Source organism: Manihot esculenta, chromosome 7 (assembly GCF_001659605.2).
Source record: "Manihot esculenta cultivar AM560-2 chromosome 7, M.esculenta_v8, whole genome shotgun sequence".
NCBI classification, from domain to species: Eukaryota; Viridiplantae; Streptophyta; class Magnoliopsida; order Malpighiales; family Euphorbiaceae; genus Manihot; species Manihot esculenta.
In genome coordinates, this window is record NC_035167.2 from 34,437,810 (window position 1) to 34,458,077 (window position 20,268).

The 20,268-nt window shown below is 33.9% G+C and overlaps 5 protein-coding genes and 1 long non-coding RNA gene across 14 annotated transcripts; 4 read left to right on the forward strand and 2 right to left on the reverse strand.

The window, feature by feature from the left end:
* Positions 1-2,659: 2,659 nt before the first annotated feature.
* LOC110618699 (two-component response regulator ARR17) lies at positions 2,660-3,591 on the reverse strand. The gene is made up of 5 exons (XM_021761913.2): positions 3,367-3,591; positions 3,199-3,278; positions 3,042-3,119; positions 2,882-2,952; positions 2,660-2,801 (listed from the first exon to the last, which is right to left on the reverse strand). Exons 1-5 carry the CDS (start codon positions 3,509-3,511, stop codon positions 2,705-2,707), a joined length of 471 nt encoding a protein of 156 aa, XP_021617605.1. The 5' UTR covers positions 3,512-3,591; the 3' UTR covers positions 2,660-2,704.
* A 29-nt stretch (positions 3,592-3,620) lies between these two features.
* LOC122721285 (two-component response regulator ARR17-like) lies at positions 3,621-5,251 on the forward strand. 2 transcript variants are annotated; one of them, XM_043958045.1, is made up of 6 exons: positions 3,637-3,899; positions 3,988-4,067; positions 4,147-4,224; positions 4,314-4,384; positions 4,465-4,533; positions 5,056-5,251. In XM_043958045.1, exons 1-6 carry the CDS (start codon positions 3,755-3,757, stop codon positions 5,249-5,251), a joined length of 639 nt encoding a protein of 212 aa, XP_043813980.1. In that variant the 5' UTR covers positions 3,637-3,754. The 2 variants fall into 2 exon arrangements, with proteins under 2 accessions (XP_043813981.1, XP_043813980.1); XM_043958046.1 differs by lacking the exon at positions 5,056-5,251 and having other exon boundaries at positions 3,621-3,899; positions 4,465-4,606.
* On the reverse strand, positions 4,507-16,077 carry LOC110619329. The gene is made up of 3 exons (XR_002488654.2): positions 15,818-16,077; positions 15,140-15,693; positions 4,507-4,644 (listed from the first exon to the last, which is right to left on the reverse strand). It is a non-coding gene; the product is annotated as an uncharacterized LOC110619329 (long non-coding RNA).
* On the forward strand, positions 5,207-12,093 carry LOC110619324 (aminoacyl tRNA synthase complex-interacting multifunctional protein 1-like). Of its 5 annotated transcripts, none has more exons than XM_043958040.1 (12): positions 5,207-5,428; positions 6,191-6,292; positions 6,363-6,533; positions 6,784-6,849; positions 7,444-7,509; positions 7,898-8,020; positions 8,496-8,647; positions 9,645-9,735; positions 9,880-9,948; positions 10,506-10,597; positions 11,092-11,155; positions 11,735-12,093. In XM_043958040.1, the coding sequence occupies exons 1-12, from the start codon at positions 5,345-5,347 to the stop codon at positions 11,837-11,839; spliced, it is 1,185 nt and encodes a 394-aa protein (XP_043813975.1). In that variant the 5' UTR covers positions 5,207-5,344; the 3' UTR covers positions 11,840-12,093. The 5 variants fall into 5 exon arrangements, with proteins under 5 accessions (XP_043813975.1, XP_043813976.1, XP_043813977.1 ...); XM_043958041.1 differs by having other exon boundaries at positions 8,502-8,647; XM_043958042.1 differs by having other exon boundaries at positions 7,904-8,020.
* Positions 14,163-15,249, forward strand: LOC110619327 (two-component response regulator ARR17). Its single transcript, XM_021762692.2, has 5 exons — positions 14,163-14,394; positions 14,483-14,562; positions 14,642-14,719; positions 14,809-14,879; positions 14,960-15,249. The coding sequence occupies exons 1-5, from the start codon at positions 14,250-14,252 to the stop codon at positions 15,054-15,056; spliced, it is 471 nt and encodes a 156-aa protein (XP_021618384.1). The 5' UTR covers positions 14,163-14,249; the 3' UTR covers positions 15,057-15,249.
* Positions 16,078-16,573: 496 nt separating the features above from the next.
* On the forward strand, positions 16,574-20,008 carry LOC110619323 (glycerol-3-phosphate dehydrogenase [NAD(+)] 2, chloroplastic). Of its 4 annotated transcripts, none has more exons than XR_006351153.1 (9): positions 16,574-17,029; positions 17,188-17,324; positions 17,436-17,541; positions 17,687-17,888; positions 17,984-18,071; positions 18,517-18,664; positions 18,796-18,859; positions 18,966-19,103; positions 19,278-19,429. XR_006351153.1 is itself a non-coding variant. In XM_021762684.2 (9 exons), exons 1-9 carry the CDS (start codon positions 16,700-16,702, stop codon positions 19,816-19,818), a joined length of 1,326 nt encoding a protein of 441 aa, XP_021618376.1. In that variant the 5' UTR covers positions 16,579-16,699; the 3' UTR covers positions 19,819-20,008. The 4 variants fall into 4 exon arrangements, 2 of the variants coding, with proteins under 2 accessions (XP_021618377.1, XP_021618376.1); XM_021762684.2 differs by lacking the exons at positions 18,796-18,859; positions 18,966-19,103 and adding exons at positions 19,514-19,663; positions 19,804-20,008 and having other exon boundaries at positions 16,579-17,029; positions 19,278-19,427; XR_002488650.2 differs by having other exon boundaries at positions 18,796-19,103.
* Positions 20,009-20,268: the final 260 nt, after the last annotated feature.

Consider the following 20,268-nt stretch of genomic DNA (forward strand, 5'->3'; position numbering starts at 1 on the left):
AAAGGTTACCTAACCACTCTGGCAATGCTTCCGTTCCATTGAAATTCCACAAGTACAAATCCTTGAGGGCAGTGAAGCGTTGAAGTTGATGTGGGATAGACTTTGATTCTATCTTCAACATCTCCATATGTCAGTAACCATTCAAGGGATGGGAGGCCTTGGTTTGAATTCAGATAAGAGAAAGAATTCAACTACTCAGAGAAAGCATTGATACTTAAAAATCTTAATCAAAAGCACCGATTCTTAAAAATCTTAATTGGATGAAGGTCTCTAATATTTTCTCTGGAAAATAACACAGACTTTGGCCCTCACTTATTTCTAATTCACAAAGAGAATGCAATTCACAAAGAGAATGAATTATATGTATTGAATGCACACAAAATAGCCACTGCAATTCACAAAGAGAATGCACACAAAATTAAAATAAAATTAACTACTACAAATTCAAATTTAAGGCCACTATAATTTCAATGTCTACATAAATAACGATCTCTGAATTCATTCTTCACTCTACCTCCGGCCTAAATATTGAATAAAAAAATAAATTTAATTAAAAAAAATGAAAATATCCACTAAATAAAATATAGAATAATATACTGAAAATCATAAATAAAGCAAGCTAAACAAAAAAAATAATAATTATACCTATGACTTAGAGGAATCTTATTTGGATGGATCTTATAGAGGCAGCAACTTGACTATTTATATTCAAATTAGTTAAAATATTTTTTAGGGTAAAAATTACAATATCCAGTTCCAAAGCTATATTAGCAGTATATCCACCCTTACTAATTCCTAAACTTATACCTATAACAATAAATAATACAGTAGGTGCAAAATTCATAGCAGAAATTTGAGGCATAAATATAGATAAAAATAATGAGTGCAGTGAAAAATAAAATGCGAAAACAACCAAATATAAATCAATAGATTTACCTATCTCTTTATAAAAAAAGTCATTGATACAATAGAGACATACTTTACTACTGTTTTCAAAATAGGTGCATATTTGAATTCGCTTAATTCTTGAAATATCAAAAATAAATAGCAAGAGAAAAGCACCAAAAAATATATAAATTTATAGAAATAAATATAATTTTATATAAAATCATCAAAATTTTAAAATAAAAAATGAATAAAATTTAATAACGAGAATTAAATTATTCAAATAATACATTGAGAATTTACCATACAATTGCATAGATAATAATTTTTATATCAACTTATTATTATTTTGCATACTTTTATTTGAAAAATTTAAATTTTATTCAAACTTCTATCTCGATATAGAAGTAAAAGTTTTGTATTATCAATTTATTTCACTACAAAATTAATTAATCTTTTAATTTTAAAAAAATATAATAAAACGTTTTAAAATATTAAAAATTATATTAATTTTAATTAAGTGTTTTATTATTTAGTTATTATAATATGAGTTTAATTAATTCTTTAATTTTATAAAAATATTTATTAATTAATTATGTTTTAAATTTTTCTATAATAATTATTAATTTCATTTAATAAAAAAATAATTTAAAAATATTTTAATATATTTTTTAAAATTTTAAAAAAAAATTAACTAATGAGTTCATTTTCTCTCGTTTTTATTAAGGAAAGCTTGTAATAGGGGATAATGAACCAATATAATTGGAAACCGGGTTCAGCGCACGCAACCAACGCGTTATGTTACGTACTCAGAATTGCCTTGTCGCCCATCTTCCTAACTCCGTCCAACTGCTAAACATCCCAATAGAATTTAGTTTGCTTCCCCTTTGAGAAAGGCAAAAGCTTTCCATTGTCTCCATGCGAATATTCTCTGCCTCAGCACCCACTTCTCCATTTGATGCCAAACCCAAATTAATATTATCTTCTTCTTACTGTGATTTCCAGTCCACCCTCAACCCTCAAAGTTTTAAGGTACTCGCAACCCTCAAAGTTTTAAGGTACTTGCACGTTCTTCATTTCTTTGCTTTTCTCACATGTTCTTGATTTTGGTTCTTCATAATCTTTGGTTTCTGTGTTGTTCCTCTGGTTTTCTTGAAAGCTTTTCATTTATTTAATTTTCAGGTGGTTGATTCTGGATGACAAAGTCCAAGGGAAGTCATAGTCTTGCCCAGCAAGATCAGGGGAAGATGACGAGAACTAGAAGATATATAAATCCATGCATGCCATGTTATCTGGTGTCTAAAAGGGTTAGCAGATGCCTGTTTGTATGTTGTTTCCCTGTTTTGCAGTGCCTTGGTTTGGATGACCATAGACACCACCATCACCACTTGAGCCATTTCCGTTGATTGATTCACCTCCTATTACCGACAAATTTAATTGCTTTGGTATGCCAATTTCAAATTAAATCTTTGATCTTTGCTTATTTGGAGACTGATGTATATATACATGCTCGTTATTGAATTGAATACTCATTCTATCAATATCCTCTAATGGGTAGGAAGGAAACAGGCAAGTGTCTGATTTAAGCTACTCATAATAGTTTCTTGATAAGAATGCACAAGTCATTAAATGAAATTAAATTGTCCTCTAAATAGTTAATGCAAAAGTCAGAGCTTTGAAAAAAATCAAAATGAGCTGTTTGCTTCAAGCTAAACCAAGTTGATCTGATAACAAAGGTATGTGGTCTCCAGTTAATGACCACCCTATTTTTAGTCTTCATGGGTATTGTTCCAAAGTTCTTTTTCAAACAAATTTGTTGTCATCTTCTGCAGCTCATTAAATCAGACCTCAATTTCTTCACATCTGACTGCTTGAGGGGCTTGAGCATGAACATCTGAGCTCCTTCTTCTAAGCACCTGCTTGAAATGGAGTCAACTCAAGCCTTTTAAACAAAATGTGAAACAAACTAAACTTCAAAATAAAAGTAATGTATTACTTGGTAATACGAGTTGGGATGTTCTCAGATGACATAATCACAACTGGAACCTCCTTCATGATTGATGATTCCTGCTTCCAAGTAACACAAATATTTACAGAATTACAGGTCATTACTAGGTCTTAATCTCAAAATTAGTAGAACTTGCAGCTAATGCTACCTTAATTTTCTTGAGTAGTTCATAGCCTGTCATTCCAGGCATACAATAATCAGTGATGATCAAATTCACCTTGGAAACCTGTAGAAACAAATGTTAAGAATCACTATTACATTTCCCTCAACTTTTTGCTGCGATCTTATGGAAGTAAACTGCTTACATTAGTGTCTAATTTGTTCCTTCCATCAACGCCCAACCCCAAATACTCCAGTGCTTTTAGCCCATTTTCTACTGTGGTGACTGCAGCAACTCAGAAGAATTGGTTACTGGTTATGCGCCATTTCTAATCCATCTGTGTGTTGAGAACAGAGGAAGAGAGAATCATTACCTTTGCAAGAAGAGTTCTTAAGCAACTTTTCAACGAGTTTTCGGTCAATCAGGTTGTCATCCACTGCTAAAACATGAGGTTGATCTCCATAGTTTCCCATCACCTTCTCCATTGATGAACAAGACCCACCATTACCACCCTCCATATATATACATAAAGAATTGAGTAAGAAGAAGGAGGAGGAGAAGAAGAAGGCTGCACGTAACAGAAGGAGGTTGCAATAAAGGTGCTGGGAGGCAGTTATTATATTGTTCCAGAGAAGCGTTTTTATGTCTTCTTGTACTATATAATAACTGCCTCCCAGCACCTTTATTGCAACCTCCTTCTGTTACGTGCAGCCTTCTTCTTCTCCTCCTCCTTCTTCTTACTCAATTCTTTATGTATATATATGGAGGGTGGTAATGGTGGGTCTTGTTCATCAATGGAGAAGGTGATGGGAAACTATGGAGATCAACCTCATGTTTTAGCAGTGGATGACAACCTGATTGACCGAAAACTCGTTGAAAAGTTGCTTAAGAACTCTTCTTGCAAAGGTAATGATTCTCTCTTCCTCTGTTCTCAACACACAGATGGATTAGAAATGGCGCATAACCAGTAACCAATTCTTCTGAGTTGCTGCAGTCACCACAGCAGAAAATGGGCTAAAAGCACTGGAGTATTTGGGGTTGGGCGTTGATGGAAGGAACAAATTAGACACTAATGTAAGCAGTTTACTTCCATAAGATCGCAGCAAAAAGTTGAGGGAAATGTAATAGTGATTCTTAACATTTGTTTCTACAGGTTTCCAAGGTGAATTTGATCATCACTGATTATTGTATGCCTGGAATGACAGGCTATGAACTACTCAAGAAAATTAAGGTAGCATTAGCTGCAAGTTCTACTAATTTTGAGATTAAGACCTAGTAATGGCCTGTAATTCTGTAAATATTTGTGTTACTTGGAAGCAGGAATCATCAATCATGAAGGAGGTTCCAGTTGTGATTATGTCATATGAGAACATCCCAACTCGTATTACCAAGTAATACATTACTTTTATTTTGAAGTTTAGTTTGTTTCACATTTTGTTTAAAAGGCTTGAGTTGACTCCATTTCAAGCAGGTGCTTAGAGGAAGGAGCTCAGATGTTCATGCTCAAGCCCCTCAAGCAGTCAGATGTGAAGAAATTGAGGTCTGATTTAATGAGCTGCAGAAGATGACAACAAATTTGTTTGAAAAAGAACTTTGGAACAATACCCATGAAGACTAAAAATAGGGTGGTCATTAACTGGAGACCACATACCTATTTTAATTTTAGAATTGGCTATAAATACTTTTAAATCATAAGCCATATTCAGAAATATTAACTATTTTAATTATTAAGTTTTTTTAATAAATCATCAAAATGCAGAATATGTTCACTCTTAGTAAACAATAGAGACTTATTCTGCACTAGTTTTCATTCAATTTCAGTTATATTTATTTTATTTATTAATAATTTAAGTCCTTAATTGTAGAAAATAAACTCCTCATTTCAACTTTTTTCCTGCAATTTCAACAGAATAAATCAATTTTTTAATTAAAAATCAAATCAAAATATATATTAAAAAAAATCAAACTAAAATTTTGAATTAAATTAATTTAATCGATGTTTTCAATTTCAACCAAATTCTTTTCACGCTATCAATTGGCAAAGGCAGAATGCTTGTAACAGGGCTTTCGTGGGTTTCAAGCTTTCAACCCAAGGTTACAGGATTCAGAAATTTTGTGGAAAGCCAACTGATTGCAAGGTTGGGCTCCAATGGCCCTATGTTCTGTGCCGAACGATCACATTTCACATGCGGGACACACTCGCTCAACACGAGCTGCAGCCTGCAATTGCAAACCCTACCAAAGCACTCTGCCGGTGACCTGTGAGCGACAGAGTGAGCGAGTCCCCAAGCTCAAAACCAGAAGTGAAACAAATTGGGGTCTGTCGCAGAAGCAAACAGTTAGGATTGGACATGGCACCTATTGATGAAAGTATCACTCTCAAAAGAAAGCAAGTGATAGCGTCAGCTCTCGTCAAGCACCTCTCTCTAGATCCTGTAAGCCTTAAAACATCATTCTCATCATTCAACTTTGAATTACCTGTACATACTTTGATTCTTTTTGTCTCTTGATGTTTTATCTGTGTGTTCTTAATTATGATTATATAGTGGATAAGTAGAGATTGCTGATTTACCAACAGCTTTATGATTTTCTAGTATGCTATATTTATTGGTTCATTTTACATTTCAGTCCTTTTGCTTGGAAAAGCTATAAGTTGGAGCTCATTAATTTATCTTCGAAACCTCTTCAGTTTGACAACATCGTTGGAGGCTCTCTGTGTGCATTTTACTATGTGTGCTTTTGCGTATTTTTGTGGATGTTGAGAATTTCTGTGTGGAAAAATTTTCAATTTGATAAGTTTTTACACATTGCAATGAATGTTTGGTATTTTCAAGTTATTTTGTGTGTTTTCACATAACGGTTGCATCTCTTACATTTTTCTTCTCAAATTAAATTATTCTTATATTTATTTCCCTCCTTCTAGATAATGATGCCATGTAAAAAAGAGTATTTGAATCCTCACAGATTCATCTCTTGCATTGAAAGACACCCCCCCCCCCCCCTTTCTTTCGCAGTCTCACTGATATGATCTTGTTGCATTCCATCATTTTTTTTGTTATTTGACCGATATTTCTTCTGTTATTCATGAAAGAAAGGCACCAAGTTGCGGAATTTGTGAATTTCATTCTGACCTGTTTTGTACTGTCATTTGTTGGTTTTTAAGATTTTGTGGTTAAGTTTGAAATTAATTTCTGTAGGGAACTTCTTTGGGTGTCAGTGGCAAGGATGATATTATGAGCTTGTATACAAAGATTTTGAAGTCATCAGGAAAACCTTTTCTGCAGAAAGAAAATGAGGAGGTAAGGTTGCACTGGTTGCCTATGCTCTGACACTACACTGCTATAACTTCAATGTGAACTTTCTTTATAGGTGATGAAGTGGATAGAGTTTGCAGAGAGTTTTCCTGTAGACTGTCAGGCGTGCTTAGATGCTCTCACTGGATTCAATCAAGACTTGGCTCAGAAGTCTATACTCTTGGGCAATGGAACTACACCCTCTGATGCTGATGTCATTGTGTTTTCTGTTATACATTCTTCAGTGGTATGCTCCTTCTGTTTTTTGCTATGAACTATTCTTCCCATTTGCTGCTCTCTGGTTAGTTAATGCATTCAAATTTTTCTTGCTATTTGATTTTCAAATTTTTCCATATGTTGTCAAAATCTTTTTCAAATAAGAATGACATGTTAGGAATGCCGTTGGTGAACTTAAATTCTTACATTTATCAGTCCTACTGATATAATAGGTGCGTGTTTGAAATTCTAATGAATTTTGAGAGGTTACCTTTATGCAGATTGGCCTTTCACATTTAGAGAGAGAGAAATTGACACATGTGATGAGATGGATGGATTACATTCAGGTAGGCCCCATTCTTAACTTCTTCTTATTATTCAATTTTTTGAATTTTTTTTATGAATCTGATGGTAACTTTCTGTGGAAGGAAGACTTCTTAGTTACTCTGTGTTATCATCAAACAGTCACATGTGAACTCCCTGCTTTTCAATGTAACTATCAAGACTTTGGCTGTGAGGCTGACTTGATTATGCCTCACCTTTGGCTGTTGGTTCCATTCGCAACAATCTGATTTGATTGGCAGTTTTATGCATCATATTTGTTCAAGTAACATCTTGTACTTGTTTGAAATTTGGGTTTAAGAATTATCACAACTTAAATAAGTCGAACATGAGCTTTTGTTGACAAATTTAGGTGCATTTCTTAGCAGTATTCAATAGTTGTGGCCTTACCTGACTCAAATAGAGAAGAATGAAAAGCAAAATATTTATCTGTGAAATTTTGTCCTCAGTTTTTAATATTTTTTTTATCATGACCTGAATCTGCATATTTGCAGTTAGTAGCATGATCCCTCAAACAACTATCAAAGAATATGGCATGTTTTCATTATTATTATTTTTTTATAAGACATTTTAGATTACTTGTTTCTTTCTTATTACAGCACAAGGAGGAGTTTGCGCATCTGTTTGAAAAGATATTGCTCAAAAAACCTGCATTTGAGTTTCTGGTGAGCTATCTTGTATTATTATATTGTTTTTATCTGTTTCATTTGCCTTACTAACCCTGAGGCAAGAAGGATTAGAATGTTGAAAAGTATTTGGGATATGTTGGTTGCTACACATTTCACAAAATGAAACCTAAAGTTTAAGGAGAAAAGGGGTCATTGATTTTACATTATTTGATCGGCATCATGGGGATGGAAATAGTCCTGCTTCTACTAGTTGTTTAATGGCAATTTTTTTGTTTGAATGGATTAAAGCATTTTTTGGCAGTTGTAAGCCATCTTTTGTTGAGACAACCTTGTTCTTCTCCCCTCCCCCTTCTCTTATCCAAATGTATTAATTACTTTTGGATCATTCTTTTGGTTGAGTTCCTATTATTCTTTGTTTATTTAGTTGCAGGGTACAAAGGGTATGGCTAAAGTTGAAGTGGATTCAAATGCAAAAAAGACTCTTGAAAGCACTAAGAACACAGAAAAATCAGAAGCAGACAAGAGTACAAAGAAAAATGTTGCTGGGGTAAATCTTTTTCTGTTCCATTTTCTGATACATAGCGCTGATATTTTATGAGCTTTCTTTTTTCAGTTTTGTGATAATAGAATTATATTCATCCATGTTTGTCATTCTGAAGAATGCCAAGAGGTTGAGTAATATGCTGATAATAGTTGTAGAATTCAGAAGTTAATGTTGAAAATCATAGCCTATCAGAGAGTTATTAGCTGTCTAAGCCTTTATATTCCTAGTCAAATAATCTATTTGAAGCTTTTGTAGTTGTAGGAACTGAAATGCCATTGCCAATTCTTAAGCATTTGATCATATTGAAACACACACACACACGCATGTAAAGTACAGTGTATATACATGCCAGTGTATGGTGAAGCTGTGAAATTTTAGATGCATGACTTGGGGTATTTTATTATTCTAATTACTTTTGTCTTTTGATCACGTTACAGTCTTGTGCATTAACATTTCTATGGTTTTTTGTACCTTACTGAAAAAGGTTACAGAAAATAAGGAAGCTGTGCCAGAGAAAAAGAAACCGTCTGAAAAGGAACGTGCTGAGAAAGATAAAGAACTAAGTGTTAGTTTGCTGAACATACAGGTTGGCCTTATTCGCAAAGCATCGAAACATCCATCTGCTGATAGGTAAGCTGACTTCTCATTCTTCTCCTTTAAGCGTTCAATATAGTCATTAGAAAAGCTGTTCCACTGCGATCCTGGTCATCATAGATTTAAGGGGGTATTGGACAAAAAAATCCAAACGTTTATGATAATTCACATTTATATTCAACACTTTATATCTAGGACGGTAAAATCAAAACTTTTCAATTTGTCATAATTATAGCCAAAAGGACTAAATTGAATATAGAAAAATTAATGATAAATTACACTATAGTCCTTAAGGTTTTATATTATTAATAAAATATATAATCCTTTAATTTAAATTTTGTAATTGAAATCAAATATATTTTATATTTATTATGTGTAATATTAAATATATTGTATTGAATAAATATTTATTACAAATAAATTTCTATTATATAAGATATCACATATAAATAATATATATTAAAATATTTCATTGAATTTTTATATTCAATATTATAAATTATGTGTATACTTTTTTATATTTGAAAAACTTTATTTTATATTAATAATATTCTAAATAAAAATATAAACCAAAATATTATATGTTTTAAATTGTAAAGTTTTATTTTTTTATATTTTAAGTTTTTATTAATGTTTACGATATTATATAAAAGTGAAAATAGGGAGTGAATAATGAGTTTAATAAAAAAAAGATATTATTGTAATAAAAATATGTATTTAAAGACTATTTTATTATTCAAATAGAACTTTAGGGACTATATTGTAATTTATCATTAACTTATACAAATTCAATTTAGTCCTCTTAGCTATAATTGTGACATTTAGTCCTCTTAGTTATAATTGTGACAAATTGAAAAGGTTTAGTTTTAACATCCAAGATTTAAAGTATTGAATATAAACGTGAATTACCATAGACGTTTGGATTTTTTTGTCCAATAGCCCTAGATTTAAATTTCAAGTATCTTAATTTATGCAACGTGGCATGTCTGATAGAAACTATTTGTGACATTTTTAATCTTGGTTGTTGATTCAGTTTATTGGTTGAGGAGATAGATGTTGGGGATGCGAAATTGAGGCAGGTGGTCAGTGGTTTGGCAAAGTATTGCAGTCCAGATGAGTTGACGGTATGATTATGTAGTTTATTGGAAATAAATAAGCTATACTAGTTCTTTTTTTTTGTAACTATTTTTTGTTTACTTTTTGGGATTTATTCAAGTACCGAAGTCCAGTTGCTAATGCTGTATTTGGTATTTGCATTTTCTATAAAGAATCGTCGTGTTGTGCTGATAACAAATGTAAAACCTGGAAAGCTACGAGATGTGATGTCAGAAGGACTGGTAAGTTTTCTATGCATTTTTATTGTTGTATGAATCAAGTAATGATGTTCTTTATATTCAGTGAAACCTTATGGTTTAATTGAATTACTGCTTTTGTTTTCAACACTTTTCTTATAAACCTCGTGACTAAAGAGTAAAACAAGCAACAATAGGATCTGTGTCTTGCTAGTAGGATAATTCTGCTATTGTAATAGTGTCATGTCGAAATTTTTGTGCTTCTTACGTGGACTGATTATTGTGAACATTGTCAAATGATGTATTTTGTGCTTGTTAGGTCATTTATATCAATAAAATTTAGCATTTTGGAAAAGAAAGTCGTTGATCTTATTGATTTTAATTATAACCACATGGTGGTGATGCTAATTGATTCCATCTCGTGAATATTGGCAGTGTCCATGTGTATGCTTTGTTCATTTCCTCTTTCTTGTTGCCAAAGGTCCTAGATATTCTAGTTTGCTGTGATCGGTTATTCAATTTGTACCAAATTAACTTAGTTAACACAAGAGTCCCAAGGAATGAATTTAGTGCGTCAGGTGTTTGCTTTCTAATTTTTTCAGGTCCTGTGTGCTTCTAATGAGGATCACAGTGTGGTGGAGCCCCTGCTCCCTCCAGAAGGTGCTAAAATAGGAGAACGTGTCTCATTTTCAGGGTAAGCATACAGAAGTTGCTTAATGCTAATAGAGTAATTTTAATAGCTGAAATACTGGAGGAGAAAGTGTGAAAGCACATTTTTGAATAGCTAATAGCCAGTTGAATACTTGCTAGTAGCTGCCATTTTCTATAGTAAATGCATATTTCGTCTTCCATGTGATGTGCTAGTATCAATTTCTGTTGAAAACAATATTGCTGGTTGGTCACTAATTTTGAAAAGCATTTGAATTTGAACAATAAGGTTGCATTTTTTTTTGGGTAAAGTGGCTGTTGCCATGTAGTGTCATTCTAAGACTAGAAAACTAGGAATATACAGCTGTAAGGTGTTTACTGTCACATGCAAATGGTTCATATGCATGGGTTTGGCCCTGACAATGTGTATAGCCAAACGGCAGAGTTTTGTAATTTCTTCCTCCTTCCTTAAAATTATGTGGTTTTCTGCTGAAAGTTGAAAACTATTTGGTCTAATATATAGTTAATATTTTCATTCAGGATTGATGGTAAGCCAGAAGATGTCCTTAATCCAAAAAAGAAGCAGTTGGAGAAAATAACACTGGTATGTGGTTCGAACTTTTGTTTTTCTTGTTATGAGCTGGGTTCATTTTATGTTGTCTGCCTATTCAGTTTAACCTGCACCTTATCTATCAAACTTCTCGGTCATCTTCTTGTTAATTAGGATCATGTTCCATAGAACTCAGAAAAAGTATGGGTGAATGAATTGGCGTTAGTTGGCCATTTGTAGTTTTCTGTTTGGTTCTGTGGCCCACTGCAGGTAAATATCAATTAATTAGATGATGTGATTCAATGAGCATGCCAAAAGTTAAAATTAAGGACTACACCAGTCATATTTCCTTCCTAGTTCTTAGTAGATATGACAAATTTTGAACAGCAGCGGGGAAGTAACGACTTATAGTTTGTCTTGTTTTTATAGTTTGTGAATAATAACTTTTTTCTGTCTTTAGTGCTTGTCGTCTTAAAAGAGGAGATTTGACAGCACTGATGGGTGGGTGAACTGGTTTCTCTGTACTGCACATGAATGCTGTGGCCATGGCTTGTGTCATTATTGCCTTCTCATCTAGTTAGTATATGAATTCTTTCGTTATGGTTTTTGATCATGAGCATTTCATGGGTGCAGAATCTTTTCACCGATGACAAGGGTGTGGCCACATTTAAGGGCATACCATTTATGACATCTGGTGGGCCATGCACATCATCCATTCCAAAGGCAAGCATCAAATGACGACAGGGACCAATTGGACCACATTGTAGCTTACTGTTTACTGGTTATATAAATTTTAGCTTTAAGCTCTATTTGTTATCTAGTACAAGAAAACACATGTTAAAACAGCCAGGGGTTTTGAATCATGTAGTAACATCATCAGATTCAAACTGTCGCATTCATTTGGAATCTGATGTTGCACAAAATTCAGCAAGGTGAGTTTTTAATCACATGAACAATTGTTAAATCAATAGAAATTTTGAGTTGTCCTGCAATTTGATGTATTTAGCAAAGTTGGAAACCTCTTCTTGCTTCTTCTTCTCCGCCCTTGTGTATATACACACACAAAAACGCGTGCATATGTACTGGAATACAAGTGATTGAAAGTGATATATTTATATATATATTTGATGCAGTTTGTCCATCTTTTGCTGAGGATGCATGGGATATTCTTCCAAATAACTTATAGTGTGGCAGCTTTCGTAGTTTGTCCTGTTCAGATAAGAGAAATAGCCGCTTGCAAATCTGTTCTGCAGATTGAGAATTAAGGAATAGATGAATGTTTTTGTCTTGTTGGATGCTCATCCACTTGAGCTTTCTTCTTTTAGCACTAGAATCAAGTTTGTCATAGAAAATCCAATTCTCTGAATCTATATCAAGGAACTGCACTTCAAATGTGCAAGCACTAGTACAAAGCTCTGAATCGAAATAAATGAAAGATGATTCCCCACTCATAATCCGCAACAAATGAAGTTGCAAGTTCTTGTGCTTAATATATTTTTTTTTTTCCTTTTTTGATTAATAGAGGATTTCGTACTCATTGAAACTATCATGTCTTAAAAATTATATCCTGATGCATGGGATTGGAATATATTTTATAAAATAGTTTGATTCATGGTGGGAGAGTTCAATGGCAGGACAAAGCCATTTATAAAGTGAATGGCCAAGCATGAAAAGGCCATCAGTGGCTAAGCTTAGCCTCATTTATGGGGTTATGGGTCTTACTCCTAACTGTTCAATGCATTGAGGGACTTGGTTTCTTGAAAAATAATTAAGGAATGTATGAAATTTAGAGAAGCCCATCTTGTTTATCACTCACAGTCAGCGATGAGTAGGAGATGCGATTGCTTCTAATGTTATTATATTTTATTTGATGCTGTAAGAGTATCAAAGAAAGAATCCCAATGGAATTTTAACAATTGGTAATTGATCCTCAAGACTTCTCTGCAATCCGTAGTACTTTCAATGATCAAAACTAGCACAGATTCTATTCTGGAAAAATAAAGAACTATGTGCATCCTCTTTTTAAAATTCAAAAGAAATATTATTATGCATACCTGTCCAGTTGTGCACCTAAGATTTCATATGGATCTTGCCCTGATAAGCCAATGAGGAAATCATTTCATATCCTATAAAATCAACATTACACTTAATCTTAGTCTTTATATTTTCGTCGGTCCAACAAGAAAAAATATGGTGGGTCCTTTTTAAAATCATAATTATTATTATTTTTAATTAACTGTGAGTATATATCAAATTATAGGTAAGAATTTTATATTTTTCAATAATTAATTCAGATCTATATGGATCACATTTTTCAATCCTATCATAAATATCTCCATGAAGCTTTTATGTTATCTACTGAAGTCGGTTGGCTTCCTTGAGATGCTTGGAGTGATCTTTGGCAGAGGTTATGGATTCTTTGCCTAGACCAAAGAGATTGTAATGAAAATGGATACAAGTTAGAATTTCCCATTTATTTTATAGACATGAAGAAGATTGAACAATGTAAGGGAAATATTTTCTTTTCAGATTGTGTGGGAAACCAAGAAAATAAAATCAGAATGTGAAAAGTTGAGAGAAATGTTAAGTGGTCCAAAATCCATGAAATGCAGGGCAGAGTGAGCATCTTGCAGAGAGAATACGGATACAGATACAGATACAGATGCTGATACTGTTACTGATTCTATAGACATAGAGAAACAGAACTCAGAAAGAGAGAGAATGACGTGATATGTATGGAAGAATGGGACTGAATCAAATCAAAGAGAAACCCAAGAAGGATCACGAAATATCTGTGATCTACTTGAGAGGATATTCCTCTCTGAACATTCACCACTGTGAATAATTTGATAACGTACTCTCCATTCCTTTATGTCTAAATTCATGTTTTAATAATTTATTTTCTCCCCCACCTCCTTCATTTTCTTTTTGTTTTCTCACTATAAATTCGCAATTATATTACGTTCATACATCTCCTGTGAGTCTGTTTGTTGATTTTCTTTCTTTATTGCAGGCTTTGTCAGATAAGCGTTTTTATGTCTTCTTGTACTATATAATAACTGCCTCTCAGCACCTTTATTGCAACCTCCTTCTGTTACGTGCAGCCTTCTTCTTCTCCTCCTCCTTACTCAATTCTTTATGTATATATATGGAGGGTGGTAGTGGTGGGTCTTGTTCATCAATGGAGAAGGTGATGGGAAACTATGGAGATCAACCTCATGTTTTAGCAGTGGATGACAACCTGATTGACCGAAAACTCGTTGAAAAGTTGCTTAAGAACTCTTCTTGCAAAGGTAATGATTCTCTCTTCCTCTGTTCTCAACACACAGATGGATTAGAAATGGCGCATAACCAGTAACCAATTCTTCTGAGTTGCTGCAGTCACCACAGCAGAAAATGGGCTAAAAGCACTGGAGTATTTGGGGTTGGGCGTTGATGGAAGGAACAAATTAGACACTAATGTAAGCAGTTTACTTCCATAAGATCGCAGCAAAAAGTTGAGGGAAATGTAATAGTGATTCTTAACATTTGTTTCTACAGGTTTCCAAGATGAATTTGATCATCACTGATTATTGTATGCCTGGAATGACAGGCTATGAACTACTCAAGAAAATTAAGGTAGCATTAGCTGCAAGTTCTACTAATTTTGAGATTAAGACCTAGTAATGGCCTGTAATTCTGTAAATATTTGTGTTACTTGGAAGCAGGAATCATCAATCATGAAGGAGGTTCCAGTTGTGATTATGTCATCTGAGAACATCCCAACTCGTATTACCAAGTAATACATTACTTTTATTTTGAAGTTTAGTTTGTTTCACATTTTGTTTAAAAGGCTCGAGTTGACTCCATTTCAAGCAGGTGCTTAGAGGAAGGAGCTCAGATGTTCATGCTCAAGCCCCTCAAGCAGTCAGATGTGAAGAAATTGAGGTCTGATTTAATGAGCTGCAGAAGATGACAACAAATTTGTTTGAAAAAGAACTTTGGAACAATACCCATGAAGACTAAAAATAGGGTGGTCATTAACTGGAGACCACATACCTTTGTTATCAGATCAACTTGGTTTAGCTTGAAGCAAACAGCTCATTTTGATTTTGTTCAAAGCTCTGACTTTTGCATTAACTATTTAGAGGACAATTTAATTTCATTTAATGACTTGTGCATTCTTATCAAGAAACTATTATGAGTAGCTTAAAACAGACACTTGCCTGTTTCCTTCCTACCCATTAGAGGATATTGATAGAATGAGTATTCAATTCAATAACGAGCATGTATATATACATCAGTCTCCAAATAAGCAAAGATCAAAGATTTAAGTTGAAATTGGCATACCAAAGCAATTAAATTTGTCGGTAATAGGAGGTGAATCAATCAACGGAAATGGCTCAAGTGGTGATGGTGGTGTCTATGGTCATCCAAACCAAGGCACTGCAAAACAGGGAAACAACATACAAACAGACATCTGCTAACCCTTTTAGACACCAGATAACATGGCATGCATGGATTTATATATCTTCTAGTTCTCGTCATCTTCCCCTGATCTTGCTGGGCAAGACTACGACTTCCCTTGGACTTTGTCATCCAGAATCAACCACCTGAAAATTAAATAAATGAAAAGCGTTCAAGAAAACCAGAGGAACAACACAGAAACCAAAGATTATGAAGAACCAAAATCAAGAACATGTGAGAAAAGCAAAGAAATGAAGAACGTGCGAGTACCTTAAAACATTGAGGGTTGAGGGTGGACTGGAAATCACAGAAAGAAGCAGATAATATTAATTTGGGTTTGGCATCAAATGGAGAAGTGGGTGCTGAGGCAGAGAATATTCGCATGGAGACAATGGAAAGCTTTTGCCTTTCCCAAAGGGGAAGCAAACTAAATTCTATTGGGATGTTTAGCAGTTGGACGGAGTTAGGAAGATGGGCGACAAGGCAATTCTGAGTACGTAACATAACGCGTTGGTTGCGTGTGCTGAACCAGGTTTCCAATTATATTGGTTCATTATCCCCTATTACAAGCTTTCCTTAATAAAAATAAGAGAAAATGAACTCATTAGTTATTTTTTTTTTTAAATTTTAAAAAATATATTAAAATATTTTTAAATTATTTTTTTATTAAATTAAACTAATAATTATTATAGAAAAATTTAAAACATAATTAATTAATAAATATTTTTATAAAATTAAAGAATTAATTAAATTCATATTATCATAACTAAATAATAAAACACTTAATTAAAATTAATATAATTTTTAATATTTTAGAAGGTTTTATTATATTTTTTTAAAATTAAAAGATTAATTAATAAATTAAATAATAATTTTTTTAAAAAATAAAAATAAAAATAAAAATAAAAATAAAAATAAATTCATTAAACTGGATTCGGTAACAAATATAGAGCTCACTTAATTTTCATATAAACTGAGTCACGATATATTTATGATTCAGGGCAAGACTAATTTGACCAGAGCGGACCAAATCCAATCCGAGGCTTGATTTTCTCGTGGACCTGGCCCTTACCCATTGGTACCAAAACGATTAAACATCAGCTCTCTCCATCTCTGTGCTGCTGCTGCCTACAGGGTCACACGGGGGATTGAATGGCGTTGAAGATAGAAGACAACTCTATCTTAACCATGACGATGGCACTATTTGAAGCACCACCATCCTTTAACTGCAACTATCCACTCTTCGCCTCCTCCAGAAACACATCCACAGTCGTCATTTCTTGCTCTGCTTCAAGTCTTCCTCCTCCATCATCTCCGAAAATCCCGGAAGGGGGAACCACTAACCCCAATTCACTTAATACTGCTCCTGACCGCTCCAGGGATCGGCGAAAGGTCGTTCGACTGGCCTGGGAGAAGCTTGTCCGCTGGTCCCGCTCTTGGCGCTCTAAGAACAGGACTGACGTCCTCCAACAAACCAACAAGGTCACCTTTCTCCTGTTTCCAACTCTTTCTATTATTTGGAAAGATTAAATACCATTTTCGTGCGATCCCAGTATCAGAAGTGGAAGAAAAAAGGTCTGAAATTGGGAACATGGTTATGTTATAATCTGCATTTGGTTGATGGGTTTTTATATTTGTAGGTTGTGGTGCTTGGAGGAGGATCTTTTGGTACCGCGATGGCTGCCCATGTCGCTAATAGAAAGGCTGATTTAGAGGTTCACATGCTTCTACGTGATCCTTTAGTGTGTCAATCGATCAATGACGACCACTGTAATTGGTACTTGCTATTCAAGCACATGCAATCACTACTCCGTTAGTCTTTTGTTTTAGACGCATACACAGTTGTTGCTTTTAAACTGTGACATTTCTCTAACTTCCTTAATCTCAGCAAATACTTCCCAGAGTACAAGCTACCAGATAATGTCATCGCCACCACTGATCCTAAAACTGCTTTGATTGGTGCAGACTATTGCCTTCATGCCGTGCCTGTTCAGGTTCTATGATTCCTTTCCCTTTGTTCTCCTCGTGTCAATTTTGTATTGGAAAAGCTTGCATATAAACATCATTAAAATATTACAAGAGATGACAGATAAAATGCTTTTGCCATTCTAAATTGTGGCTATTTAAATTTTAATGCAGTTCAGCTCATCATTTCTTGAGGGCATTTCAGAATTTGTTGATCCAGGCTTGCCTTTCATATCCCTTAGCAAAGGCTTGGAGCTGAATACATTGAGGATGATGTCTCAGATTATTCCCCAAGCATTGAAGAATCCTCGCCAGCCTTTTGTTGCATTATCTGGACCTTCTTTTGCACTGGAATTGATGAATAAGTTACCAACAGGTGCCTCGTGCATACTGGATAAACTATATCATGAACTTAGTTTTCAGTTGTGGTACTAAATGATTTTAATTTTTAATAGCCTTTTGCTTGTGCAGCAATGGTGGTGGCATCGAAGGACAAAAAATTGGCAAATGCTACTCAACAGCTACTAGCCTCTTCTCATTTAAGAATAAGCACTTCAAGGTATAAGGTGTTCTCTAATTCCATGAGAATAAACTGTTTTCACTTTCATATGTAGAAAATAAAAACTTTTTATATGACTTCCCTACCAGGCATGAATGTGCATAAATACACACACATGAAAACATTCACCCCCCAAAGTCCCACTCCAATTATTTTTTCACCCTTTGATAATTGTGATGTGTGTAAAGTATTTATTCAATGAACTGAACTCCTGGGTAAATATGGCACAAAATAGAACATGAAATTAGTGAGTTACATGCAGTGATCCTCATTTGATGAAATAAATAGTTAAAATGTCCAGTAGTCCCTGTAAAGTTGATCTCCTGAGAGAGAACCTTATTACATCTACATATTCTATTGACTCTAGTTAATTGTCTTTCTGGAGTAGAAGTACATTTCTACACAAATTGAATATGCTCAGTTTGTAACCTCTGATAAACTCCAGTGATGTTACAGGGGTGGAGATCGCAGGTGCTCTAAAAAATGTGCTTGCCATTGCAGCTGGGATTGTGGAAGGAATGCATCTTGGTAATAATTCAATGGCGGCTCTTGTTGCACAAGGTTGTTCTGAGATACGATGGCTGGCTATGAAGGTGTTATATTTTTTCTTTGCTCATTAATATGACATTTATTGCCCAAAAGTTAACTTCAGTGTTTTTAGAACACCTTCTGAATGATTAACATTTCTGTTAACTTGGTAATACCACCTGGATGGTGCAAATAGAAGCTATCTCTTGATGCTAGTTGTCAATTGCTGTTGCTCCAACCCATTGGTTGAGGAAAAAAAGGTAAAAGTATGGCTGTGGGAGATACTTTGTGAAGTTGTAGATCGTTTAATTTTTAATATTATTCTGTCATGCATATGTGATACAAGTGAAACTCATAATCCTATAGACCACCTTGATGATCTGGAAGGGCTTTTGCATTAATTATGAGGTGATACTCAGTCTTATTTGTTTTCCTGCTATGAAAAGAACAAGACAATCTGAATTTCTTATTCTCCCTAAACTTGCATCAGCTGGACTATTAGAGGTAGAAGCTCTCTCAATTCGTTAATAATTATCTTCATATGAGTATCAAGTTTATAGAATTTAATAAATTTCTGCTCTTATCTTTGTTAACTCTTAATCTATTATAAGCTCTTGTCTCTGAGATTCAATGATGATGTGATTTTTTTTATGTCTTCCTTTGCTTTGATTCTTGAAGATGGGTGCCAAGCCTGCAACAATTACTGGTCTGTCGGGAACAGGAGACATTATGCTTACATGTTTTGTTAATCTTTCAAGAAATAAAACTGTTGGAGTGCGTCTTGGATCAGGGGAGCAGCTTGATGATATACTAAATTCCATGAACCAGGTGCTTGTAAATATTTTTGGTTGTTACCTCTTGATGGCTGAAAAATTTTGCTAGTTGATAAGGTAGTTTGATGGTATCTTGTGTAGGTAGCAGAAGGTGTATCAACAGCAGGAGCTGTGATTGCATTAGCTCAGAAATATAAGGTTAAGATGCCAGTTCTGACAGCAGTTGCTCGGATCATAGATAATGAACTGACCCCGAAAAAGGCTGTTCTTGAGTTGATGAGACTCCCTCAGGTCATTTTATGTCTCCAGTCAGTTCAATGGTTTTTTTTTTTTTTAATTACCTTTTCTTTTAATACTTGTATACTGTTTTCTACTTTGGAATTAGGCTTTTGAGAACATTGAATGAGCTTGTATCACTTTCGTGATTATAGGTTGAAGAAGTTTGAGAAGAAGGTGGGGGGAATCCTGAGATGCCTTGTTCCTGTCCAGGAGCTTTTTTTTTCTTTCAATTTTACCTCTTTTATTTTTTTTTTTCATTTATCATGTAATGTTCCTGAACTTGGTCCACAGGGAGATTTTGTAATCTAGGGTTTATAGTCATTGCAAGAAAAGTAAAGTGAAAAAATTTTAACAATATATTTTTTTTCTAGAGACCATATGCATGTTTCTTTTTACTGTAAAGAGAGTTACTTGGCAGTGACATCCTAAATTAGATAATTCCTCTTTTCTAAATTTATTACTTTAATTATATTAACTATATTTTATTAATTCAGGTAAAAAATAATTTCTAATTTATTTGATTGATTTCACTTGCGTATGTATCTATATATTAGAGTTTCAACAATTTTTACTACTATATAAACTGTCCTATAAATTACTTCCAAAGATAGATATCT

Bases quoted from the DNA above. Each gene is read 5' to 3' on its own strand.
- LOC110618699 (XM_021761913.2), bottom strand. From the start codon at position 3,511: ATGGAGGGTGGTAATGGTGGGTCTTGTTCATCAATGGAGAAGGTGATG. The intron at 2,953-3,041 runs GTAGCATTAGCT...ACTTGGAAGCAG, and splicing joins AACTACTCAAGAAAATTAAG to GAATCATCAATCATGAAGGA. The intron at 2,802-2,881 runs GTAATACATTAC...CATTTCAAGCAG, and splicing joins ATCCCAACTCGTATTACCAA to GTGCTTAGAAGAAGGAGCTC.
- LOC122721285 (XM_043958045.1), top strand. From the start codon at position 3,755: ATGGAGGGTGGTAATGGTGGGTCTTGTTCATCAATGGAGAAGGTGATG. The intron at 3,900-3,987 runs GTAATGATTCTC...GAGTTGCTGCAG, and splicing joins TAAGAACTCTTCTTGCAAAG to TCACCACAGCAGAAAATGGG. The intron at 4,534-5,055 runs GTCTGATTTAAT...TGCTTGTAACAG, and splicing joins TCAGATGTGAAGAAATTGAG to GGCTTTCGTGGGTTTCAAGC.
- LOC110619324 (XM_043958040.1), top strand. From the start codon at position 5,345: ATGGCACCTATTGATGAAAGTATCACTCTCAAAAGAAAGCAAGTGATA. The intron at 5,429-6,190 runs GTAAGCCTTAAA...TAATTTCTGTAG, and splicing joins AGCACCTCTCTCTAGATCCT to GGAACTTCTTTGGGTGTCAG. The intron at 8,021-8,495 runs GTAAATCTTTTT...TGTACCTTACTG, and splicing joins CAAAGAAAAATGTTGCTGGG to AAAAAGGTTACAGAAAATAA.
- LOC110619327 (XM_021762692.2), top strand. From the start codon at position 14,250: ATGGAGGGTGGTAGTGGTGGGTCTTGTTCATCAATGGAGAAGGTGATG. The intron at 14,563-14,641 runs GTAAGCAGTTTA...TTGTTTCTACAG, and splicing joins GGAACAAATTAGACACTAAT to GTTTCCAAGATGAATTTGAT. The intron at 14,720-14,808 runs GTAGCATTAGCT...ACTTGGAAGCAG, and splicing joins AACTACTCAAGAAAATTAAG to GAATCATCAATCATGAAGGA.
- LOC110619323 (XM_021762684.2), top strand. From the start codon at position 16,700: ATGGCGTTGAAGATAGAAGACAACTCTATCTTAACCATGACGATGGCA. The intron at 17,889-17,983 runs GTGCCTCGTGCA...TTGCTTGTGCAG, and splicing joins GATGAATAAGTTACCAACAG to CAATGGTGGTGGCATCGAAG. The intron at 18,665-19,277 runs GTGTTATATTTT...TGATTCTTGAAG, and splicing joins TACGATGGCTGGCTATGAAG to ATGGGTGCCAAGCCTGCAAC.